We start from the raw sequence: 19,950 nt of genomic DNA, 5'->3' as shown, positions 1-19,950 counted from the left end.
TATATTACACGCTTATTTTAGAATTATTTATGAAAAATGTTTTTTTGTCATCTACGAAAACTAATCACATATTGATAGAGTGTATTAGTATACATGTTATACATTTTTTAAAGATACAAAAAAATTAATCTAATAATTAATGAACATAAAATTAGTATATTTGTGTTTATTACTAAAGTAATCCGTTTATTTGTGTTTATTACTTTATTTTTATTCTAAAGTAGAATCTATCTTATTAAATCAGAAACATTACAACTTTTTCTATGTAGATTTTAAAGGTGGACCTTATATATTTAAATTAAATGTCTCATTCTTTATACATAATACGTACCATAGTCTAACTTTGCATTGATGTATTTCCTTAAATACAATTCTTTTTTTGTCCATATTCCATATATAGTTTCACCTTTATTACATATCGATTTAAATAAGATAGATACTAAGAATACTAAAAATATTAATCTTACTAGAATTACCCTATACAATTCATTTTAAATTGATCAGTATACTTCATTGGCCATATTGATTTTATTAGTACGAATAACATTAGGTAGATAAATCATAGACACATACATAAAGATTTGACTATTTTTAACTACCTTGGGCCTAATCTACTTTCTAAAATAAATAACACATAGCTTTATATATTATATAGAATATAGTAATATTGTATAGTATTATACTTATACAATAATACTAAAAACAAACCAAACTGAAATATAATATATATCGAAAATGCATTGAACCATTACTGACAAAATATATTATACCTCACGGATAAAATTCAATTTCAAATTATGTAATAATTATTTTAAAAAATTAAACTTCGTAATGTACAAAAACATAAGTTTTATATCAAATTTGTGTTACAATAAAAAGACATAACTCGCGCTTGCAAAATATTATTTTTACATACGAAAGAAAATTTTGGTATTGCTCTTTAAACACAAAATTGAATTATACAAACTCGATACTACATAAAACTAAACAATACAGAATACATTTTAAAAATAAAACCCGTGCGTGTACGCATGGCCTTTGCGAAAATCGTAGATATGTTTATATAATATATAAATATATTATGTTATACATATTTTCATATAAATAATACCCCAATGTAAGTTTTGTATGATAAATATTGAAAATAAAAAATATAGCACTATATATTTAAAATAATATATAAAATATTTACTTTACATTATCATAAATTTTAAAAATCAAATTTAGTAATTAAACACATTGCTTATTTAAACACATTAGTACACATTGTTATTTATCAAAATTTTATATTAATACACTTGCAATCATATATAACATTTAGTACAAATAAAGATAAAAAAAGTTTGATTCCCGCTCGGTCGAGCGGGTCATGATCTAGTAGAATTTAAACCAAACCACATTTTATTACAAAGTTACTTTATTTTGAAAGAAAACATAGAATTTCATATATGAGATGCTGTAAATACACTAGACCGGACTTGTTTGATTATGCATGCGTGAATTACATAAAGGTAAACATAGAAGATACCATATTATTACATTTAAGATATTTTCTAATGCCATTTGAGAGTTAGTGTTTGGTAGTGATTTCTAGTAAATGACGTAGAGACTCTTGGCGAGACTGAAGCGCGACTTAATTGGGCACTAACGAATATACTTTTCATATATTCCGTCTGGAAAACGTTTATTATGTAGTAAGAAAATTGGTGAAGGGACAAGATTTTAGAATATATATATTCTTACAGAATTTTAGTTTACTATAAACTGGTTGTTGTAGAGCTGGTTGACATATTTTTCTCAGCATCAACTAATTTTTATATAATCTCATAGCATTTTCTTGTTGGAATTTGAACGTCATGTGTTATGTAAGAGTTTGGTATTTCTCCAATTTACATTTTCTCCGATACAGTCTAGTGTCTTTGTTGTCGACTTTTCTAACAATTTTTATGAGAATACTCCACGGGTTACGTAAAAACACGGAAACTACCTACTAATTGCAAGAGAAGTAGTCAAGTTCTATTCACCGAGAGAAAATAAATAAATAAATGTTTTCTTTGTCAAATCCTTTTCCTCTTTGAAGTTTCAACTTTCAGCATGACATTGGACCAAATCTTTTTTTTTGTGCAACTCATTGGACCAAATCTAGGCCATGGTTTTACATTAGCTATGAGTTTTAATAGAGAAAGAAAAATACACACACAATACTAAAATCCGAAACGTCCGTCTTATTTTTTTCAACCGTATATAATACATGAAAATCCATTTGTAACATAAAAATAAAAATCTTCCTTACGGAAAATTATAAAATCATTAAGACTCTAGCTTTCTTTTTCTATTTCAACGTCAATGACGTGTCACACGCTTGTTTGAACAGTCTCTTACAAGTCATCCTTTTTTGTTTTGTTTAGTTGCAGACTTTGCTGCTCTTCCACAACGGCGCGTGAAAGTCCACGTTCTTTATCTCCGTCATACGGGACCCACCCACCACGAAATTCTTCTCATCCCGGCCCCTCTTCTTTCTCTCTCCTTTCACCCACACCCCGAACAGTTTCAACCCTTCACCTACCACCCCCTTCTCCTCCTCCACGCCGTCTCCGCCGCAACCTTCCTCCACCGTCGTTCTGGACCTCCCTCCTTTGATCATCTCATCGATCTGCTCCGGTCCCACTTTCATCTGCTCGGTCAAGAACGCTACGAGCTCGTCGCGCTGCCTCTTCGCCGCCGCGAGCTCCGAGCTCAGACTGCTGTTCTCTCGTTTCAGCTTCTCGTTCTCTCCGGACAGATCGGCCACCATGTTCTCCACCGACCCCGGGTGCTTCGACCCCGGCGACGACGTTGAGCTAGACCCGTGATCGTCTCCCGCCGAGTTCGACTCCGACGGCGAGCCAACGACTGCGCATTTCCCCGCCGCGGCGATCACCGATTTCCGCCGGCGTATCTCCGACAGGAGCTCCTCCTGTCCTCTCCGGAAGTTGTCGTTGGCGAACTCCCACTTGTCCGGTACAGTTTTCCGGAAACCCTACAGTTAAAAGACAAAAACATGTGATCAGCTTCTAGAAGCTTTTTTAATTATCCACCAACTACCAATGAATGATTCATTTTAACCAAAATGATTTAATTGAAACACAACAAATGAAAATGACTTTTGAATCGTAATATTGTTTTGTGTGACTCACGTAAGTGTTGAGCTGACGGATGAAGCTCGAGAAGTTGTTATGTTTGAAGTACTGAGGGAGTAGATCTTTAGCGAACTCAGCTGTTTTCCATACGACGAAAGCTGTCCCATCTTCGTTCCATGAAACGACGTCGTCTGTGATCTGATCATCCACTAGCTGGTACGTTTTGCTTAAAAATGGCGCCGGAACAGTTCTATGCGCCGCCATCACCGTCGTCATCTTCGACGAATTTTTTTAATAAAAACTAAAGAAAACAATAAAAAGATGGACTAAATATAATCTAGACAGAAAGAGAAAGAGAAAAATGAAAAATGGGAGGAAAGATTCAGCAACTAAAGAGCAAGAGAGCAGTGAGAAATTCCCAGTCCCAGCAATAGAAGCCTGAGAGGAAGACACGAGAACGGAGGAGATCAGAGTTTCGTTTGGTTTCTTCCATCTAACGGATTATCTGATGGAGGAGGAAGTTGGAGACTACGACCATACTTCGCCGGAGCAAATCAGTGTGTTAATACAAAAGCTAAACCAAAGTTTTAAGTGTATTTTTCTCTCAAAAAAAAGAAGTTCAAGTGTTTTTTTTTTTTCTTCTAAAGTTTTAGCATAGCAACCAAAACTGTTTTTAAGTGTATTTTCTTCGGGAGGGAGGTCAATTATATAACGCATAAAGCTTTATTGATCCTACTGTGGGTCCTACGTATGTAAGAAACAAATAAAAAGAAAAAACGGATGCTTGTTCTAGAAATTCTCAGAAACATCTTTATTTTTTTTAATTTTCATCTCTTAATCAAAATTTGTATAAAGTCTTCTTTTGAGTCATGGCTTTCATCATTTGAATTATGTTTTCATCTTCTCTCCCTTGAATAATTTTCCAGGAAATTATGCCATTAATCATATATGATACATGATCTTTTGTATATGTCATATATATGATGACAAAAAACTAATGTCATATGTAATATAATTTATACTGAATTATGCATAATTTAGTCATTGCTAAAAATGTTATCGCCAATTAAAATAAATACGCACACACAAGAGACGAATAGTATATGTATTCTAGAAAATTTAGAAATTAACAGATTGTAAAGTTTTTTCAAATATGACGGGAGACGACATGATATTTTATTTTTTTTAAACGACTTTGTTTATTTGCCTCTGTGTATTATATTTCTTTTTGAATAATTTAATGTGCCACCTAACACAATTTTGGCTTCAATTCACATTTGGGTACCAATCAGCTTCATTTACCTTTTCCTTTCATTTGTGTATCTTTAGACTAAACAATTCGGATAATATATTTTAAAGTCTCTGAGTCGTGATATTTACAAGTTCTTAAAAACCCATCGACATCTACTGTCTTCATTCTTGGATTTATTTCCAGCACCCTTGGCTTTTTATCCGCTTTATCATTGGGTAAATAATATTAATAATATTCTTCATCAACGACGGTAAGTCCTACCTATCGTGACAGAGTTTAAATCATCGACATCTACGTCTCCATTATTCGATTCATTTCCAACACCTTTTTGGCCTTTAATCTTCTATATCTCACACAAAGGTAGAAAACTAGAGATAGTTGCATGCACATGGTTGATTAAAAAAAGTTATATAACTTGCGAAACTAAGACTTGAATAGTTAGAGAAAAATGGCGCACGCTTGCATAACTATATTTAAAAGCTGCTTCTAGACATTCGTATATATACGGGATCAAAAGATGATATTTTTAGTCAAAAAAGGCGATAACAAATTTGTGAAAAAATGTCGATAGTTGCATGCATGCACATCTCCATTTAAATCTCAAAGTAACACATCGCCATTGAAAATTCATAAAGGTATAACTCTATGGTTTAACCCAGCTTACCAAGACAGCTACAAAAATATACGAGGAGACAAGATCATCGATGGATGTAGCTAGGTTTTTTTTTTTGATGTTTTTTTTTTTGATGTAGCTAGGTTAGTAAAAAAAAAAAAAAGCTAGGTTAGTATTGGATAATTATTGATTTAAAGCCAGTTCTAAGCATGTGTATGAATCCACCAGAGAAAGTATAGTAGTGTATGATCCCTTTGGAGTTTAGCTTATCAATGATTTCCGATTTCAACTAGCATCCACTTTTGTCAAACCATCTTTGAATTTCCAATGTTTTAGCATCTCTTCGTGTGTATGGCCGAAACAAGGTTCATGATTCAGTAGACTAATCTTTGAGAATTTAATTTTGAAGCTCCACTTATATACAAGAAAATCATAGGTTAATGGCGTTTGTTTAACAAACGTGTAGGCAACTTTTTACTTCGTACTGATAGGACTTCAGTTTTTGCTTTCTTTACCCGAGTTGAAATTATTTTAGACTTTTACACTCTTTCACATTCCTACAAAGAATGATTTATAAGCTTCATTTTTATTTAATTAAGTATTTTGTTCAGCCGTGACAATGCTAAAGAACATTTTTTCCACGCAGAAAAGTCGGAAAGAAACAGCTTGATTTTTTTGTAAAATACTATAGTGTCCAGTTTGACGGTAAACATGAAAATTCTTATCATGTATTAAAAATTCTTCATCAAAAATTGACACAAACTTCTGGTGAACATGAAAATTTTAATGACGTAATTTATTTTTGGCTTATTTTTCAAATAACCAAAAAAGGTAATTAGATTTTTAGTGCGAGATTAGAGAGAGATAGGAAAAGAAATAATGAGATAGATGGTATTTTTGGTTAGATAGTATATTTGTGTTTTTTATGGCTATATGGGCAAATTTCTCTTTAATTTTACTCTGCATTATAAATTTTTGGAATTGCAAATTATTGAACCAATAACATACACACACTAATTTTGCAACGGGTAAAAGAATTCTGGAACCACTAAAGTCAACTAGTAGTCTAGATCATTAATGTTAAACAGCTTGTTTGGTAGTTTTCGATAGGCCTGGACAAGGACAGAATAGTACCATAATTTTTGTTATCTGTTATTTGCTTCATAATTCACAGATATTTGATTTTTTTATTTGATTCATTTTGCAAAAATATGGATATTCGGTTTTTTGGATATCTAATTTATTTTTGATAATTACAAATATTAATTGATATTTACGGATATTTCATCCATTTTTTAATACAAGTACATTAAAAAAATTATACTAATTTAATTTTTAAAGTACTTTTTACATGATAAAAATTCTAAGTACAAAATTAATGAAACTGTATGTTTTATAAATTATTTAAGTTAATATTTACTATCATAAAATAAATGTTTTTAGAAACATTGTATTTTTGTATAAAAAAATTATATTCATTTTTAATCTAATATTTTATATGTAATTTAAAAAATAAAAATTAATAAATTATATGTTAAAATTCGATATTTAATTGTACATATATATCTATTTGTATAAAAATCAGAACATATCAAATATTTGTATCTAAATTTTTTAGTACTTGTGATTTAGTTTTTTTTTAAATGAATATTAATTTTTATTATTTGATTTGTTTCAGAAATTTACGAATATCTAATTTTTTTATATCGAATTGAAGTTGTGGACCATTGTGTTTGGTACTTCAATGGAAAGTTCGAACTCATTTCTAGGTTGTGGTGACATGAGAGAAAATGACCACTTGGGCGAATCAATTGAAGTCAGAGACGAATGGTTATATAATTGTATAACAGTGAAAGATAATTGAAAATACAGGGATAGTTATTGACACGTATGGAGGCCAAAAAAAATATTGACACGTATGTGGAAACATGGATTTGAAACGCAACCCTATTAATATCCACGAATCTTTTTGATGGAACTTGGAATATGAGTCTGGTTGTCATATAATTGCGTTTGTCGAGAATGTTTGAGTTCCACTACTTCCATCATCACTTTTGAACTGTGCTTTCCCATATTCTCTCATCTTAGCTTTTGAGTCGACAAAAACTGTTCATGACCACATCCATAATGCGATAGCTAATTATTTGATGTTTTCAAAAAGAAAACTTACATGAGTCATCAACAACACTTGAAGAAGAAAGCGTATCAACAAATTCGTTTTTGGTTACAAAATAATTAATATATGCTGAATTAAATTTTGTAGTTAATCAACTATTAAATCTATTATATCTAAGTAGCATTTGTGTCAAGTTAGGCCACCTGAAGTTTTGGCATTCTATTTCTATATGTGTATGGATGGCAAAGAGTTAGTTTTAGATCATGACAGAAATGCTCCATATCCAAAGAACATGCCGCTACTGAATAGCTTTAAACAGTATACGCTAGTCCATCTTAGGCTGCATCTTTAGCATTTCTTTGTGATGTGATATATTCTGCATTCAATAGCGCCCTTTGACAACTCATACGTCCCCCTTGGATCAGTGTTTTGCCTTCATAGAAACATGTATGCCATGTAGTATTGGACACAACGGTTTATGTTGGTACTATTTTGTTCTTGGTTTCCTCTATTTTCAGCCAAACTTCCGCATCTTTCTTTAGCTTGTTCTCGAATTCGGAGAGGACAGGATCCACTTAGGCTTTTGTTCCTGTTTTTCTTTTTTTCTCTATCTCTTATAAAATTCAAGAGATGACAATTTATATTTCGCATGTGCTACTGATGATATAATTTACTTATTTGCTGTTAAAGAATGTTTGCTACCAGAGCAATATAGTTTGATCTGGAAAAAAAACTCTAAACCGACATTTAAACCAACAAAGTGGTCCAGAACAAATGCAATTTGATAAGTTCATCAATGAAATAACTATGTATCACATAGGTTAAACGTCGTACGTTGCCACTAAAACTCACCTCAAATTAAAGTGATCAATCACACGTCCTAAAATCTCTTTGGGCCACCACTGGTTTATTATACTACCACTACTACTACCAATTTGTAGTTTATATACACATATACCAAACATTAATACGTGTATATCGTAATACTTAGAAGAATAAAACACGTTTATTCGTGACATATCTCTTTCAAGTTTCAACAACCGATTAATCAAAACAACAATTTTCTCTCAAGAACTTTAAATCTTTGTTCTTTTTTTTTGCAGTTTCCAATTCTCCCCCATTCATATTCATATCATGTGGCTTTCACTCGAGGGGCCCATTTTAAAAGAGAAGCACCGGCCCATTCCAACTTGTTTTTCTTTTTCTACTCCTCTCGACACCTTGTGGATTGTGAAAACAAAAATCTCAAAACCTGTGAAACAGTCAGAAGGTTCCGTGAGCATCGGGCGGTTCAGATTGTTTTCAACTAGTCATCGGAAATAAAACAAAACAGCCAGAGAAAACTTTTTCCCCAATGAGTCTAATTAGGGTTTGTGAGTGAGCTTCAAGGAGGAGGATGTGGCACGAAGCGAGAAGATCGGAGAAGAAGGTGCACGACATGATGGACGCGGCTCGGAAAAGAGCTCAGCGTCGAGCCATCTTCTTAGCTAAACGCCGCGGAGACCCCATCCAATCGATCCAAGCCGTTGGATCCCGCTACAAAATCTTCCGCGATGACGGTCTTTACCAAGCCACCGAGGATCAACAGGGCCTGTAAACAATCATCCCCTTATCTAACCAACTCTCCTTCGATTTTTTATTTATTTATTTTTATTTTATTTCTTATTACGAATTGCTGCATTAGGATACCTTGGAACGGGAAGCAGGATGTTATGATTGATAGGTATTGAAATTAGGTTTAAGCTGTTTGATCGATTTCAATTGAATCGTTTTGTTCATGGTCTCGCTTGTAACAATGGTGTGTAGATTCGATGGGCGAGCTATGCTGGATTTTGTGAGGGAGGCTGGTTCGAGGAGCATAAGGCCACATAAGAAGTCGGAGGAGGAGGAAGAAGTTGAGGAGTTTGTTAATTTTGAGCGTTACCGGGATTTAATTAAGCACCGCCGTAGAGGATGTCGGTACCTTCTTCTTCTACATTCCCTTCATCATATTTGTTTTTTTTTCCAATCATATAATGAAAAGACGATTCAAGGCGAAATCTGAGTAAAAAAAATTGAGATAAAGAGTCAGTTGGGATAAATGCTTCGTACTGTTGAACAGTTTCTGATGGGGAGGGTTTGCTACACGTCAGTCAAGAACTTGAGGCCAAACTTGCTGCTCCCTTCCTTGGAACAAAGTGCGTTTTCAACTTTAATCTTCAAGATTATGATTACGAACAAAAAGCTCGATTCTTTTAATCCTTATTGATCTTCTAGTTAATGTGAACTTCCTTTTTATGTACTTTTGTTAGACCACAACAAGCTCAACCACCTGCAAACAAAGGCACGTATTCACAGGTTGGATTTTCGTATGGTGGAAACGGGAAAGAGGCGTTGTTTGATGCGGAGGAAGATGATGATGACGACGATGATGATGGGGATGAGGAGGAAGATTTCGACAGTAATGACAGCGAAGACGAAGGGATGGAAGCAATTGCGAAACAGTTTGGCGTTAAGCGGTATGGGTGGCTCGTTTATATGGATAAGAAGGCGAAAGAGGAAGAGAAAAGGCAAAAGGAACTTATCAAAGGAGATCCTTCAGTTGTAAGTTGCGAGGCTCATTTTTGATTTGTGAAGGTTGTACCTTATTTTTGTCTTGCTTATCTAACTGATGGTGAACGTGGATGAAATCAAAATTCATGAAAATGTAGAAGAAGCTAAGTCGAAAGGAAAGAAGGAAGGTTTCTAGGATAGAGAGGGATAGAGAAAGAGAAACTTCAAGGTTTGGAAGACACATGATGCAGCATGATCCCTACAGGTAGGATAGTACAATATAGAAAAATGGAGAGTTAGTTGTTTTTTTTTTAACTCACTTGAATGGTGTTTTTAATTTCACAGGGAGTCTCGAAGGAGTCCTACTTATGAGGCTTATCCGCGTTCAAGAAGGTATTTCCCTTGCTAACCTGTTATTATGTCATACAAGCTACGGAAAGTTATTACTTATCTCTTCTTGCTCGTATCCACAGATCAAGATCAAGATCCCGGTCATATTCTCCGTCATACTCCAGGCGGAATGGTCATGGAGACCACTCTGACGAAATTAGCAAGCCAAAAATCGAGTATATAACAGAATTTGGAGGCTCTGGAGACGTGGGAAGTCCAAAGTATGGAGGATATTCCCCACCGCGTTCACCACCATCTCAAACTGACCTATTCAACCGGTCGGAGCACTCAACCTCTAGTTCTTGCAAAGATACCCACTTGCTCTCCTTTTTGATGGTCGATGAAAACTTTTGTTGTGTAGAATGAATCTAGATCTGATTACCCTGTGACAACAAGGGAGAGATAGAAGCTTGCTTTCTGGAACCCCTTTTATAACTGACTGAGATTTGTTTAGTATAATGCACAGAGTAGGAAATTATAATTTTGTATTTCCCTGCAGACCATCGTCAGGACATATTCTCGAGGCGCTACATGTTGATCCTGCATCTGGCGTATCTCTTGAGAAAGACAAGATTGTTAAACTACCTAAACCGTCAGTGAGGTATGGTCATGATTACATGTATCAAGTTTATTTTGGTGGTATATGTCTCATCCTTTAGCTTTTGTAGTAACCAATTTAAACCATACTACGTTTTTTTATACCTACAGTACTTCCTCAGCACTGGCGAAACTTTCAAAAGCAGGTACCTCTTCTGGAGGATCTTCCAAGCAGACACCGGTGGTGAAGAAAGAAACTCCCCAAGAACGACTGAAGAGAATCATGAACAAACAGCTAACGCAACAGAGTAAGATCTTAAGTTTTGTTATGTGCTTCTGCTTTTAAGCTTATTCCCATTTGATATTAGAAACTGAGATGGTGGATGGATCATATATGTTTACAGTTAAGAAAGACACTGCAACGGAGACTGCTAAAAAACGAGAACAGGAGAAGCAAAGGCTGGAGAAATTGGCGGAAACAAGCCGGTTGAGTCGGAGTAGACATCGCAGCCGTAGTAGGAGTTATAGTCGATCACCACCACCGAGGTTGTTAATAAAGTTATCATTTTTTGCTACGTGATTATATGAGTGAGGATGACAAGGAAGTCACAGGACTTCTTCGGTTCTTAAAAGCGTTGATTGGATCTGCTCTCTATCGAAACTCAACTACACAGATTTCATCATCTCCTTCTTCCAATTTGGTTTTCTTAACTTGTAAAAAAAATGTTTATGTCTGCAGAAGACACAGACGAAGTAGAAGCAGGAGATCCGGCAGGCATGGTTCAAGATCACGGTCTAGGTCCCCGTCTAGGTCACTATCACGCTCTCCTAAACGCTCGCGCAGACGCTCTTCCTCGTATTCAAGGTCTCCCAGGTAATGTAGCAGATGCAAGCTTTACATGTTTGTACAAAATGACTTATTGAACTTATTTGACTGTTTTGCAGGCGAAGAAGCAGGACAAGGCACTGAGCTAAGAAGGAACTCTTAGTGTTGAAGCCAAAAGACTATGTTGCCTCTTTTCCTATATTTTAATATTTGTTATGTATGTTTCTTCTGATCTTTTTTATCTTTACTGTTTATCCTGAATAAAGTTTGACTGCGACTTTGTGTCATACTATATTTGTTTGCCATCCATGGTAAGAATTAAGCTTTCAGATGGTTTGTTTTGGTAGTTTATAAAATGGTAGAAAGCTTAGTTTAAAAGATAAATTTTGCTATAATTATAACAAATGTCTAGTTCAAAGCTTAATAATATTTTCTTGAACACTGATTGTTTTCTGTCAATCATTTTATATAATTATTATGTAGACGAAAAAATATAAACGTCGTGTTAGTTGAAACATCGCTCTCTGTTTTCCTTCGTTGTGTATTTTTTCACAAAGGTTTGAAAGCAGAAATATGAAATCCAACGTTGAATGTGGTAGGAGATGAGTTGCTATTTTACATGCGACCTTAATACATATATATTTGAAACTGAACATATCCAGATTTTTGTACTTGACTTGAATTTAGTACTTGCTAGTTATTTTAATGGTTGGTTTTAGTTGTTCAGAAAATCAATGCTATTCATAACGTGATAACAGCACAGTCGAAACACATAAAAGATACAAACGTACGTGATATTAGTTGAAAACTCTCTTTCTTCACTCGGCTATACATATGCATAATAGACGTGATTCTATTTTAGTCGGGTCTCTCTCTATATATATTAAGATATTTTTCATAACATATCTGTGATAATAAACAGATAAGAACGATTTGAATGAAGGAGAAGAAAAGATCAAACGTTGAATGTGGTAGGAGCGGAGTCGCTATTTGTCACGCGCCAACTATTATACGTGGGGTTTTTTTTTTAATAGTTAAGACCCATATTCAGAATTTTTGTAATACAAATTGATGGGTTTGTTTTGTTCGAAAAATCAATGCCACATTAAATAACAACGAGAGACTAGTGTGTTTTGTCGTCTGTGTCTGTGAGCTTGATCATCCCTATGCGTTAAAGACACATTAGTAGCATAACGTGATAATGACTCCCGTGTTATTTTACAAACGCTTTCAAATTTCGCAACTTCATGAATAATCAACAATATGAGGAATTCAGATATTTGGAACTCTTTAAGTACCAAAAAGCCGAGATGCGAATGCCACGACAAACGAGATTGCTTTATTAAAGGATGTAGGTAATTACTAAAACAATGACGAATTAAGTATGTTGGTATATAACATAACATGTGAAATGTCTTCAAACGTGGTTAGTTCAAATTGCTAAAACTGTAGTATATAAAACAAACTACTAGTGATGACGGAAAAAAACTACAAGACTGGAAACTAATAAACTAGTTAAACATCCACTTTATATTCAAAGAAGAAGATCGACTGCCGTAATGTTATTAAACTAGTACTAAATGAAGGGAATAAACTGAAAATTGCGATGCCACACAATTATTTTTAGAATTTACGAACTCGCGGGAGTTATTTCAACTATATTCTCTCTACCAATTAGAACTAAAAGCAGTGTTTCTCTATTGAGTGAGTTTGAGTGGCTACGATCCATCTTTCCAGGTGTGCCCGGAGTGTTACAGTACATTCAAATCTACTCATTCCCTCCGTTCCAAATTAGATGATGTTTTAGAGAGTTTTGGATGTTTCAAAATAGATGATGTTTTGATATTTTTATATTAGTTATAGCTTTATTGAAAACTGTGTGACCAATAGAATCTTATAATTTTTTTGATTATTGGTTGGATTAGTTTTAATTTTTCTTTTCAATGCTACTTTTTAAGATAAAAATATATTCCTTAATTCTTGTTTCATCATCCATAACATCAAGTATTTAGGAACAGAGGGAGTATATAAGAAAAACGAGTTAACTGTTAAATAACGTAAAAAGGTTAAAAAAAAAAAGCGGGAAGCCTATTAACAGAAACGACAAAAAAGTGTCTGAAAATGTATCGAAAGAACAAACAAAAGCGCAGAATGGTCACATGGGAGAGTTGTGGCTCTGTGTAACGCTACAGAGGATCAAACGAAGAACAAGATAAGCTATAACGGCAGTTTTTCCGTCCAAATCTGTTAATCATCCTTCATTAATGTTTTTTTTTTTCCATTCTTCCCAATTTCGTTTACAGAAAGTGTAATTTGCATTAATAACCCAAAAGAAGTCAATTTCAAAATGATTTTAATGTTAAGAGATTTCTTCTTATCACCTTTTAATTGTTGAGTATACAATCGGACCGGCCAAGACATTTGTCTTAATGCTTACAAAACAAAAACTCTCTCTCTTTCATCTCTCAAAGTTCTCACCTTTTGAGAAACACAAAAGTACATTTTTCTCTACCCTTTATTCAGTTTACATCATCACTCTCTCTCTCTCTCTCTCTCTCTTTTAACACACTTCAAATCTCTCCGGTCAACAAGAAAAAAATGAGTTCAGTTTCTTCATAATAAAGCTTCCACCTTTCTTTAAATCTCAAATCTTTTCTCTCTAATTCTCTTTGCAGAAAAGGATGAGGAAGACATCTCTTTCCTCAAACAGCTTCGGTGGGTTCCTAAGCCCCGGAGCAGCTCCTAACTACTCCGACAACAAAGGCTGGAGCTCCGAGAGAGTCCCCCACCATCCTTCCTCCTCCTCCACCGCTTGCTCAACCCCAACAGTCCACAACAACGGACCTCGTCGCCACCTCGGCTCCTCTTCCGCTCTAACGACGCCGTTTTACAGCGGCAGAGCCATACCTTCCAAATGGGAAGACGCCGAGCGGTGGATTTGCAGCCCCGTGGCGGCTGGCGTCTGTGCGAACACACCACCATCGGCGAGCTCTCAGTTCTCCGACCAGAGACGGCAGAAGTCCAAAAGCGGTCCCATTGTTCCTCCTCCCACGCTTCTTCCTCCTCATCCTCCGCCGTATTCTCCGAGGTTGACTATGCGGGCTTTGGAAGCAGCAGCGGCTCCCAGAGGTTTAATGGTCTCTGGCTCTCCGTTTTCGACTGGTGTTTTGGAGGCTGATAGGGTTTTCAGAGGGAGTGTTGGTGGTGGCCATGGACATAGCCGGAGCTGGATTGATTTGATGAGTGAGGAAAGTTCATCACTTTGCTCCAAAACTGACACTGGTTAGCTCTCTCTCTTCTCTTAGATGCAATATGGATCTGAAAGTATAACTCTTTGTATCAAAAGACTCACACTTTTGACAAATACAATCTTGAAAAGACCAAAACTTTGAGCTGATTCTTGTCCAAGATCTAAGCTTTTTTTGTTGAATTTTGTGCAGAGGAGAAAGCAGAGGACAGGAAGGAGACGACGGCGGCGCAGTCTCCGGTGGTTTCAAGAAGGGACATAGCTACTCAGATGAGTCCAGAAGAGATGAGTCCTAGTAATAATAATGACCAGTCTACTCCTCAAGAGCTGCTGCTATCTCCACCGTTGGTTGTTTCTGTGATTGAGCCTCTTCCTCCTCCTCCTCCTTGTAGAGGTGGTGGTGGTGGTGAAGTGAGAGAAGTGAAGATGGATAAAGGAGCAAAGATGATTAAGCGTCCAAAGAGACGAGTTATGTCTTCTAGGATTATAATGAGGAGAGAGCAACCTGAGGTTGAAGAAGAAGACAACTCTGAAGAAGCTTCTGCTTCTTCTTCTTCTTGGGATATCTCTGAACCTGCCATGTCTCTTTCTAAGTAAACCAAACACAGATATTGATTCTTACATCAGTTTCTTCTTGGTCGTGCTATTAATGTTTTTTTCTCTCTATCAATGGCAGGTTGCAGAGAGAGGAAGCAAAGATAGCAGCTTGGGAAAATCTACAGAAGGCCAAAGCAGAAGCTGCCATTAGAAAACTCGAGGTCCCTTCCCTCCTTCTTCTTCTACCCTTTTATATAAATCTCAGCATTATTATTAATACTGAATCCTTCTTTGACAGGTGAAGCTGGAGAAGAAGAAATCAGCATCAATGGATAAGATCTTGAACAAGCTCCAATCAGCAAAGCTAAAAGCACAGGAGATGAGGAGGAGTTCAGTATCAAGTGACCATCAACAACAACAACAAGAACAACAAGAACAACAACAAGTCTCCAGAAACTCAGTGAAGATCACTCATCTTGTCAGAAGACATACTACTTTCATGACACCTTTCATGGCTTGCTTTGCTCCTCGCGTCGATTGCAGCAGAAAGTCTCCTTCTCCTGCTGCTCTCTAGTTTTCCCCATTCTTTTTGGTTTTGTTAAAAGACACAAATTTGAACAAAACAAAAAAAAACATTTGTATACACTGCCAAAAAATTTCTTGTAAAGCTTTTGATCTGTTCCTAATTTTCACTTCTCATCACACAAAGAAACATAACAACTAAACTGATGATGAGGATTCATAAAAACCCTAACACACACTAAATCATCGTTTTTCTTTTTTTGAGATGATATCCGATAAGAAACTTATTCATCTTTATATATTATTATTCATTGTTGACACAAATTCACACACTGACCTTTCAGATCTCTCTCCCTCCCTCTCTTCCTCAATTCACAACACCAATAAACCTTATTTTTAATTCCAAATTGTCTCTACTCTCAATTCAGACGTACGGCTCTAAATTATGGGATTGTTCCGGCGATTAAACGTTCGCCGTCCATCGCTGCTTCGCGGGATTGGTGACACTTGGTAAAACTCAGACATTTGTCTTTTTGTTGTCTGATAAGCCCATCTTGATACTTACAGAATATTTAAGGCCTTTTAACTCATGCGGGATTGGTGACACTTGGGCCTTTCTGTTTCGTTTATACATTTATACATAACAAAGCAAATATTTGTAACCCATTTGGTGCATTTATGTAATACTCATTTCACTGCCCAACTTTATCTCATTTGGGCACTAACTCTATCCTCATGATCATTACTACACCGTTTATGGCACAAATTCAACCTCCTCGTGCTCAATGCCGGTCATGGCCTAGACCTCATAAAGCCCATGCTTTAGGTACCATTTTTTCAGGCATATATGTGATATTTATGCGACTCCTTTCTCTTTTTTTATAATTATTATTATCCGGCTCATAGTAGTACTAGTAGGTGATAAATTATCTATGTGGTGTTTCATATTGTTTCAGGTTCAATTAGCCAGTCTTCAGGCGCAAAAGGTTATACACTCGAATACTTCGTTTAAAAAAAATTATTCAAAATTGGCAGTGTGTCGGCTCTTGACCATGGTGATAGAAGATCCACAAATAACTAAAATTAACTTATATATATATCAAAACAAAACCCGATAAAATATGTACATTTCACTATTAAGGAAATGAAACAAAAAAAAATTAAGAATATGTTTATCAAATGGCTTATATTCAGTGTTTTGCCATATACTATTAAATTGGTTAAGACGAAGAAGAAAATTGATAAAATTTAGTGTATCTAACTATGATAAATGTTCAGTTATCAATAATAAATGAAAAATAAGAACGGGCCTTGTGGTCAAGTGGCAGTGGACGGGCCTGGGACGCTAACACGTTTCAGGTTCGATCCTCCTGCTATGCGAAACTAAGTCACATTGTTCTGTTCACCTAACGCGGATATGGGTCCATGCTTTAGGACCCATTTGAATGCCCAGGAAAAGGATTCCATCCGCGGGCTTGCGACTCCCCCGGGGGTTAGGTCTGGTTCCAATAGTGACCCGGGTTTAACCCTTTTCTTTGTCAAAAAAAAAAAATAAATGAAAAATAGAAGTTGCCATGCAATTGTTATTGTTTAATCATTGAAAAAAGTTATTTTCTTCTCCTTCTCCAGCTTATGAAGCTCTAACTCTTTCACTTCACAACTGAGATTTTCCTCATCTAACTTAAACCAAATCTTTCACACCACATATAGCCTTCTCATTATCCAGAAGCAACACTTTCAAAACCATGCATTGTTCCCTGATCCTATGGTTGTCATATGCCCTCAAGGACTGATTGAAAGCAAAAATGTCAAGCATAACTACAGGGGTGAAGAAGGAGCATAGTATCTCTTGGCGAGAACAAAATAAAGATCTTATTTTCTATTTTATCATCATTGGTGACAATTTAATTGAACAAAAAATGAACAAAATTCAATTGAGGAAATGAATAAATAAAAATATATGAATTAGTGTTCAATCCATCTCATTCCTCATCTAAATTAGAGAATATTTTTTCTTCATAATTTTTTTTTCATTCATAAGAAGTTATGAAGAAGTTATTAGAGGAATAAAGGGGACTTATAAGTTTATAATTTGACAGAAAAACACCATGAATAGAATAAGAGCTGAGGAATAAGAATTTCATCATTATTTTTTTAAAGAGTAGTAGTTACCAACTGAAACTCAAAGTCATTTTTCTATTTTCTTTCTTGAAATCAAATTCACAGTTGTTCTCACCTATGACTTAACTTTGATTTTTCACCTTATTTTTGTTGGCAAGTCATCAGAAAGTTTTGACTACCAGTCACTCGTTAGTGTTAATTGCATTGAATTCTTTTAGAACTTTTGATCACTTAATGTTTGCTAATTATTGTTTATCACATTACTTGGGCTTGTTATCTGTAGGGACATAATAATTCAGTCTTCAATAAATAATAAAATCATGAGGATGCAGATGTTAGTGGTGTGGATGAGTGTTTAACAGTTTTCTTTCTTAAATAAAACAGTTTCAGCTAGAGGAAATTACTCACCACCCCAATCAATATGACCAATTGACCATTATCTAATTTTTAAAAATAATAAATATTCACAGCCATATGAAAAACAGCTCACGTTAGGCAACAAATTAATAAAAACTCTCATCCGATATTTACGCTACTTGAAGAAAACGCAAATCACATGGTAGATCCTGAAACAAACGTGTAGAACAACAAATCTACTCCATGTGTTTTTTTTTTAAAGTACTTCATGTATTTCATTAAAAATATAAATGCATCAAACAAAACAAAGTTAGCATCAATTATTTATTTTTTAATTAAAATCACCAAATGAACATAACTAAATCCAGTTATGGCAAAGAGATGAATACAAAAACTAGAACTCTGTATTTACGTAACAAATTATATGTAAACCATTAGATAAATTATTTTTTATACTATAATTTTGTAAAAAATCGCGTGATGCGCATGGCAAGGAAGAAATATCTTAGAGAAGGCAACAAGAGTAAGTCGTCTTCTTCGTTCTCACCACCCACGTTTTCTTTATTGGCAGCTATTTTATCTCGTGGCCAAGAGCAATTACAAAAACAAACAAATAACAAATACTATACAGTAACAGGCTTATATCACGTGCAACAATTACAGACAATAGTACACTAGTGCTCACAACAAACTTTACATCTTTTTTTTTCTTTTTACAAAAAAATTAATAAATAATCGTAGAGAGTATATATATAGAGACAGAAGAAGAAGTAGAGTTGCAGAAGAAAGTACAGAGAGAAACTAACTGTTTCGTAGACTTTTTGAGTTATACAATTAAATGGAGTGGCTTCGTCGAGAAACAATAGGTCACGGGAGCTTCTCCACCGTCAGTTTAGCCACTACCTCTGGAAGAAGCTCGACACGTTTTCCTCCCTTGATCGCCGTGAAATCCTCCGGAGCAGCCTGCTCCGCCGCGTTACGCAACGAGAGAGACGTTCTCGACGATCTCGGCGACTGTCCGGAGATCGTGCGGTGTTACGGAGAAGGAACGACGGTGGAGAACGGAGAGGAGGTTTACAATCTGTTTCTCGAGTACGCTCCCGGCGGAAACTTGGCGGATAGGATCAAGAAGTCCGGCGAAGGGTTGCCGGAGTTCGAAGTGAGGCGGTTCACAAGGTCGATCGTTAGAGGGTTGCGTCACGTACACGCGAAAGGTTACTCTCACTGCGATGTGAAGCTCGAGAACGTTTTGGTGTTCGGCGACGGCGGCGTGAAGGTTTCCGATTTCGGGTTGGCGAAACGGAGGAGCGGGAACGCCGGTGAGATCAGAGGAACGCCTCTGTATTTGGCGCCGGAGACGGTTAATCGCGGCGAGGTTTGAGTCGCCGGGGGATGGTTGGGCGTTGGGATGGTGTGTAGTTGAGATGTCGAGCGGGGGAAACGGCGCGTGGTGTCGGAAGAAGGGATCGAGAATGTAATGTCTTTGATGGTTCGTTATCGGTTCGGGGATGTTTCCGAAGCTTCCGGTGGAGTTGTCGGGGGAAGGGAGAGATTTCGTGAGGAGATGTTTCGTATAAAGACCCGGCGGAGAGATGGACGGCTCAGATGCTTTTGGATCATCCGTTCTTGGCCCGTTGATGATTATAATGAGAGAAGTTGATGGTTCAGTGAGATGTGGCGAAGCAGGTCGAGGCTTCGTTTCGAGGTTTCACCGAGAGATCCTTTTGATTTTCCTGATTGGAACTCGGTTCAATCTCCGGTTAAACGATGATTCACCGTTC

At 35.9% G+C, this 19,950-nt stretch overlaps 3 protein-coding genes and 1 pseudogene across 4 annotated transcripts; 3 read left to right on the top strand and 1 right to left on the bottom strand.

Moving 5' to 3' along the window:
* Window positions 1-2,205: 2,205 nt before the first annotated feature.
* On the bottom strand, window positions 2,206-3,803 carry LOC130502704 (heat stress transcription factor B-1-like). The gene is made up of 2 exons (XM_056997495.1): window positions 3,177-3,803; window positions 2,206-3,019 (listed from the first exon to the last, which is right to left on the bottom strand). Exons 1-2 carry the CDS (start codon window positions 3,393-3,395, stop codon window positions 2,405-2,407), a joined length of 834 nt encoding a protein of 277 aa, XP_056853475.1. The 5' UTR covers window positions 3,396-3,803; the 3' UTR covers window positions 2,206-2,404.
* Window positions 3,804-8,329: 4,526 nt separating this feature from the next.
* Window positions 8,330-11,714, top strand: LOC108843156 (uncharacterized). Of its 2 annotated transcripts, XM_018616270.2 has the most exons (13): window positions 8,331-8,693; window positions 8,785-8,823; window positions 8,907-9,055; window positions 9,202-9,277; window positions 9,392-9,683; window positions 9,791-9,897; window positions 9,978-10,025; window positions 10,106-10,300; window positions 10,522-10,623; window positions 10,731-10,867; window positions 10,964-11,105; window positions 11,299-11,433; window positions 11,505-11,714. In XM_018616270.2, exons 1-13 carry the CDS (start codon window positions 8,497-8,499, stop codon window positions 11,527-11,529), a joined length of 1,644 nt encoding a protein of 547 aa, XP_018471772.1. In that variant the 5' UTR covers window positions 8,331-8,496; the 3' UTR covers window positions 11,530-11,714. The 2 variants fall into 2 exon arrangements, with proteins under 2 accessions (XP_056853474.1, XP_018471772.1); XM_056997494.1 differs by lacking the exon at window positions 8,785-8,823 and having other exon boundaries at window positions 8,330-8,693.
* Window positions 11,715-13,791: 2,077 nt separating this feature from the next.
* On the top strand, window positions 13,792-15,855 carry LOC108821447 (uncharacterized). The gene is made up of 4 exons (XM_018594490.2): window positions 13,792-14,667; window positions 14,826-15,225; window positions 15,309-15,390; window positions 15,468-15,855. The coding sequence occupies exons 1-4, from the start codon at window positions 14,067-14,069 to the stop codon at window positions 15,741-15,743; spliced, it is 1,359 nt and encodes a 452-aa protein (XP_018449992.1). The 5' UTR covers window positions 13,792-14,066; the 3' UTR covers window positions 15,744-15,855.
* Window positions 15,856-18,856: 3,001 nt separating this feature from the next.
* LOC130502703 (mitogen-activated protein kinase kinase kinase 20-like) lies at window positions 18,857-19,829 on the top strand (annotated as a pseudogene).
* The last annotated feature ends 121 nt before the right edge of the window (window positions 19,830-19,950 follow it).

This window comes from Raphanus sativus, unplaced genomic scaffold (genome assembly GCF_000801105.2).
Source record: "Raphanus sativus cultivar WK10039 unplaced genomic scaffold, ASM80110v3 Scaffold0667, whole genome shotgun sequence".
Taxonomy (NCBI): Eukaryota; Viridiplantae; Streptophyta; class Magnoliopsida; order Brassicales; family Brassicaceae; genus Raphanus; species Raphanus sativus.
The sequence above is the reverse complement of the archived record's forward strand: the minus strand, read 5'-3'. Positions and strand labels throughout refer to the sequence as shown.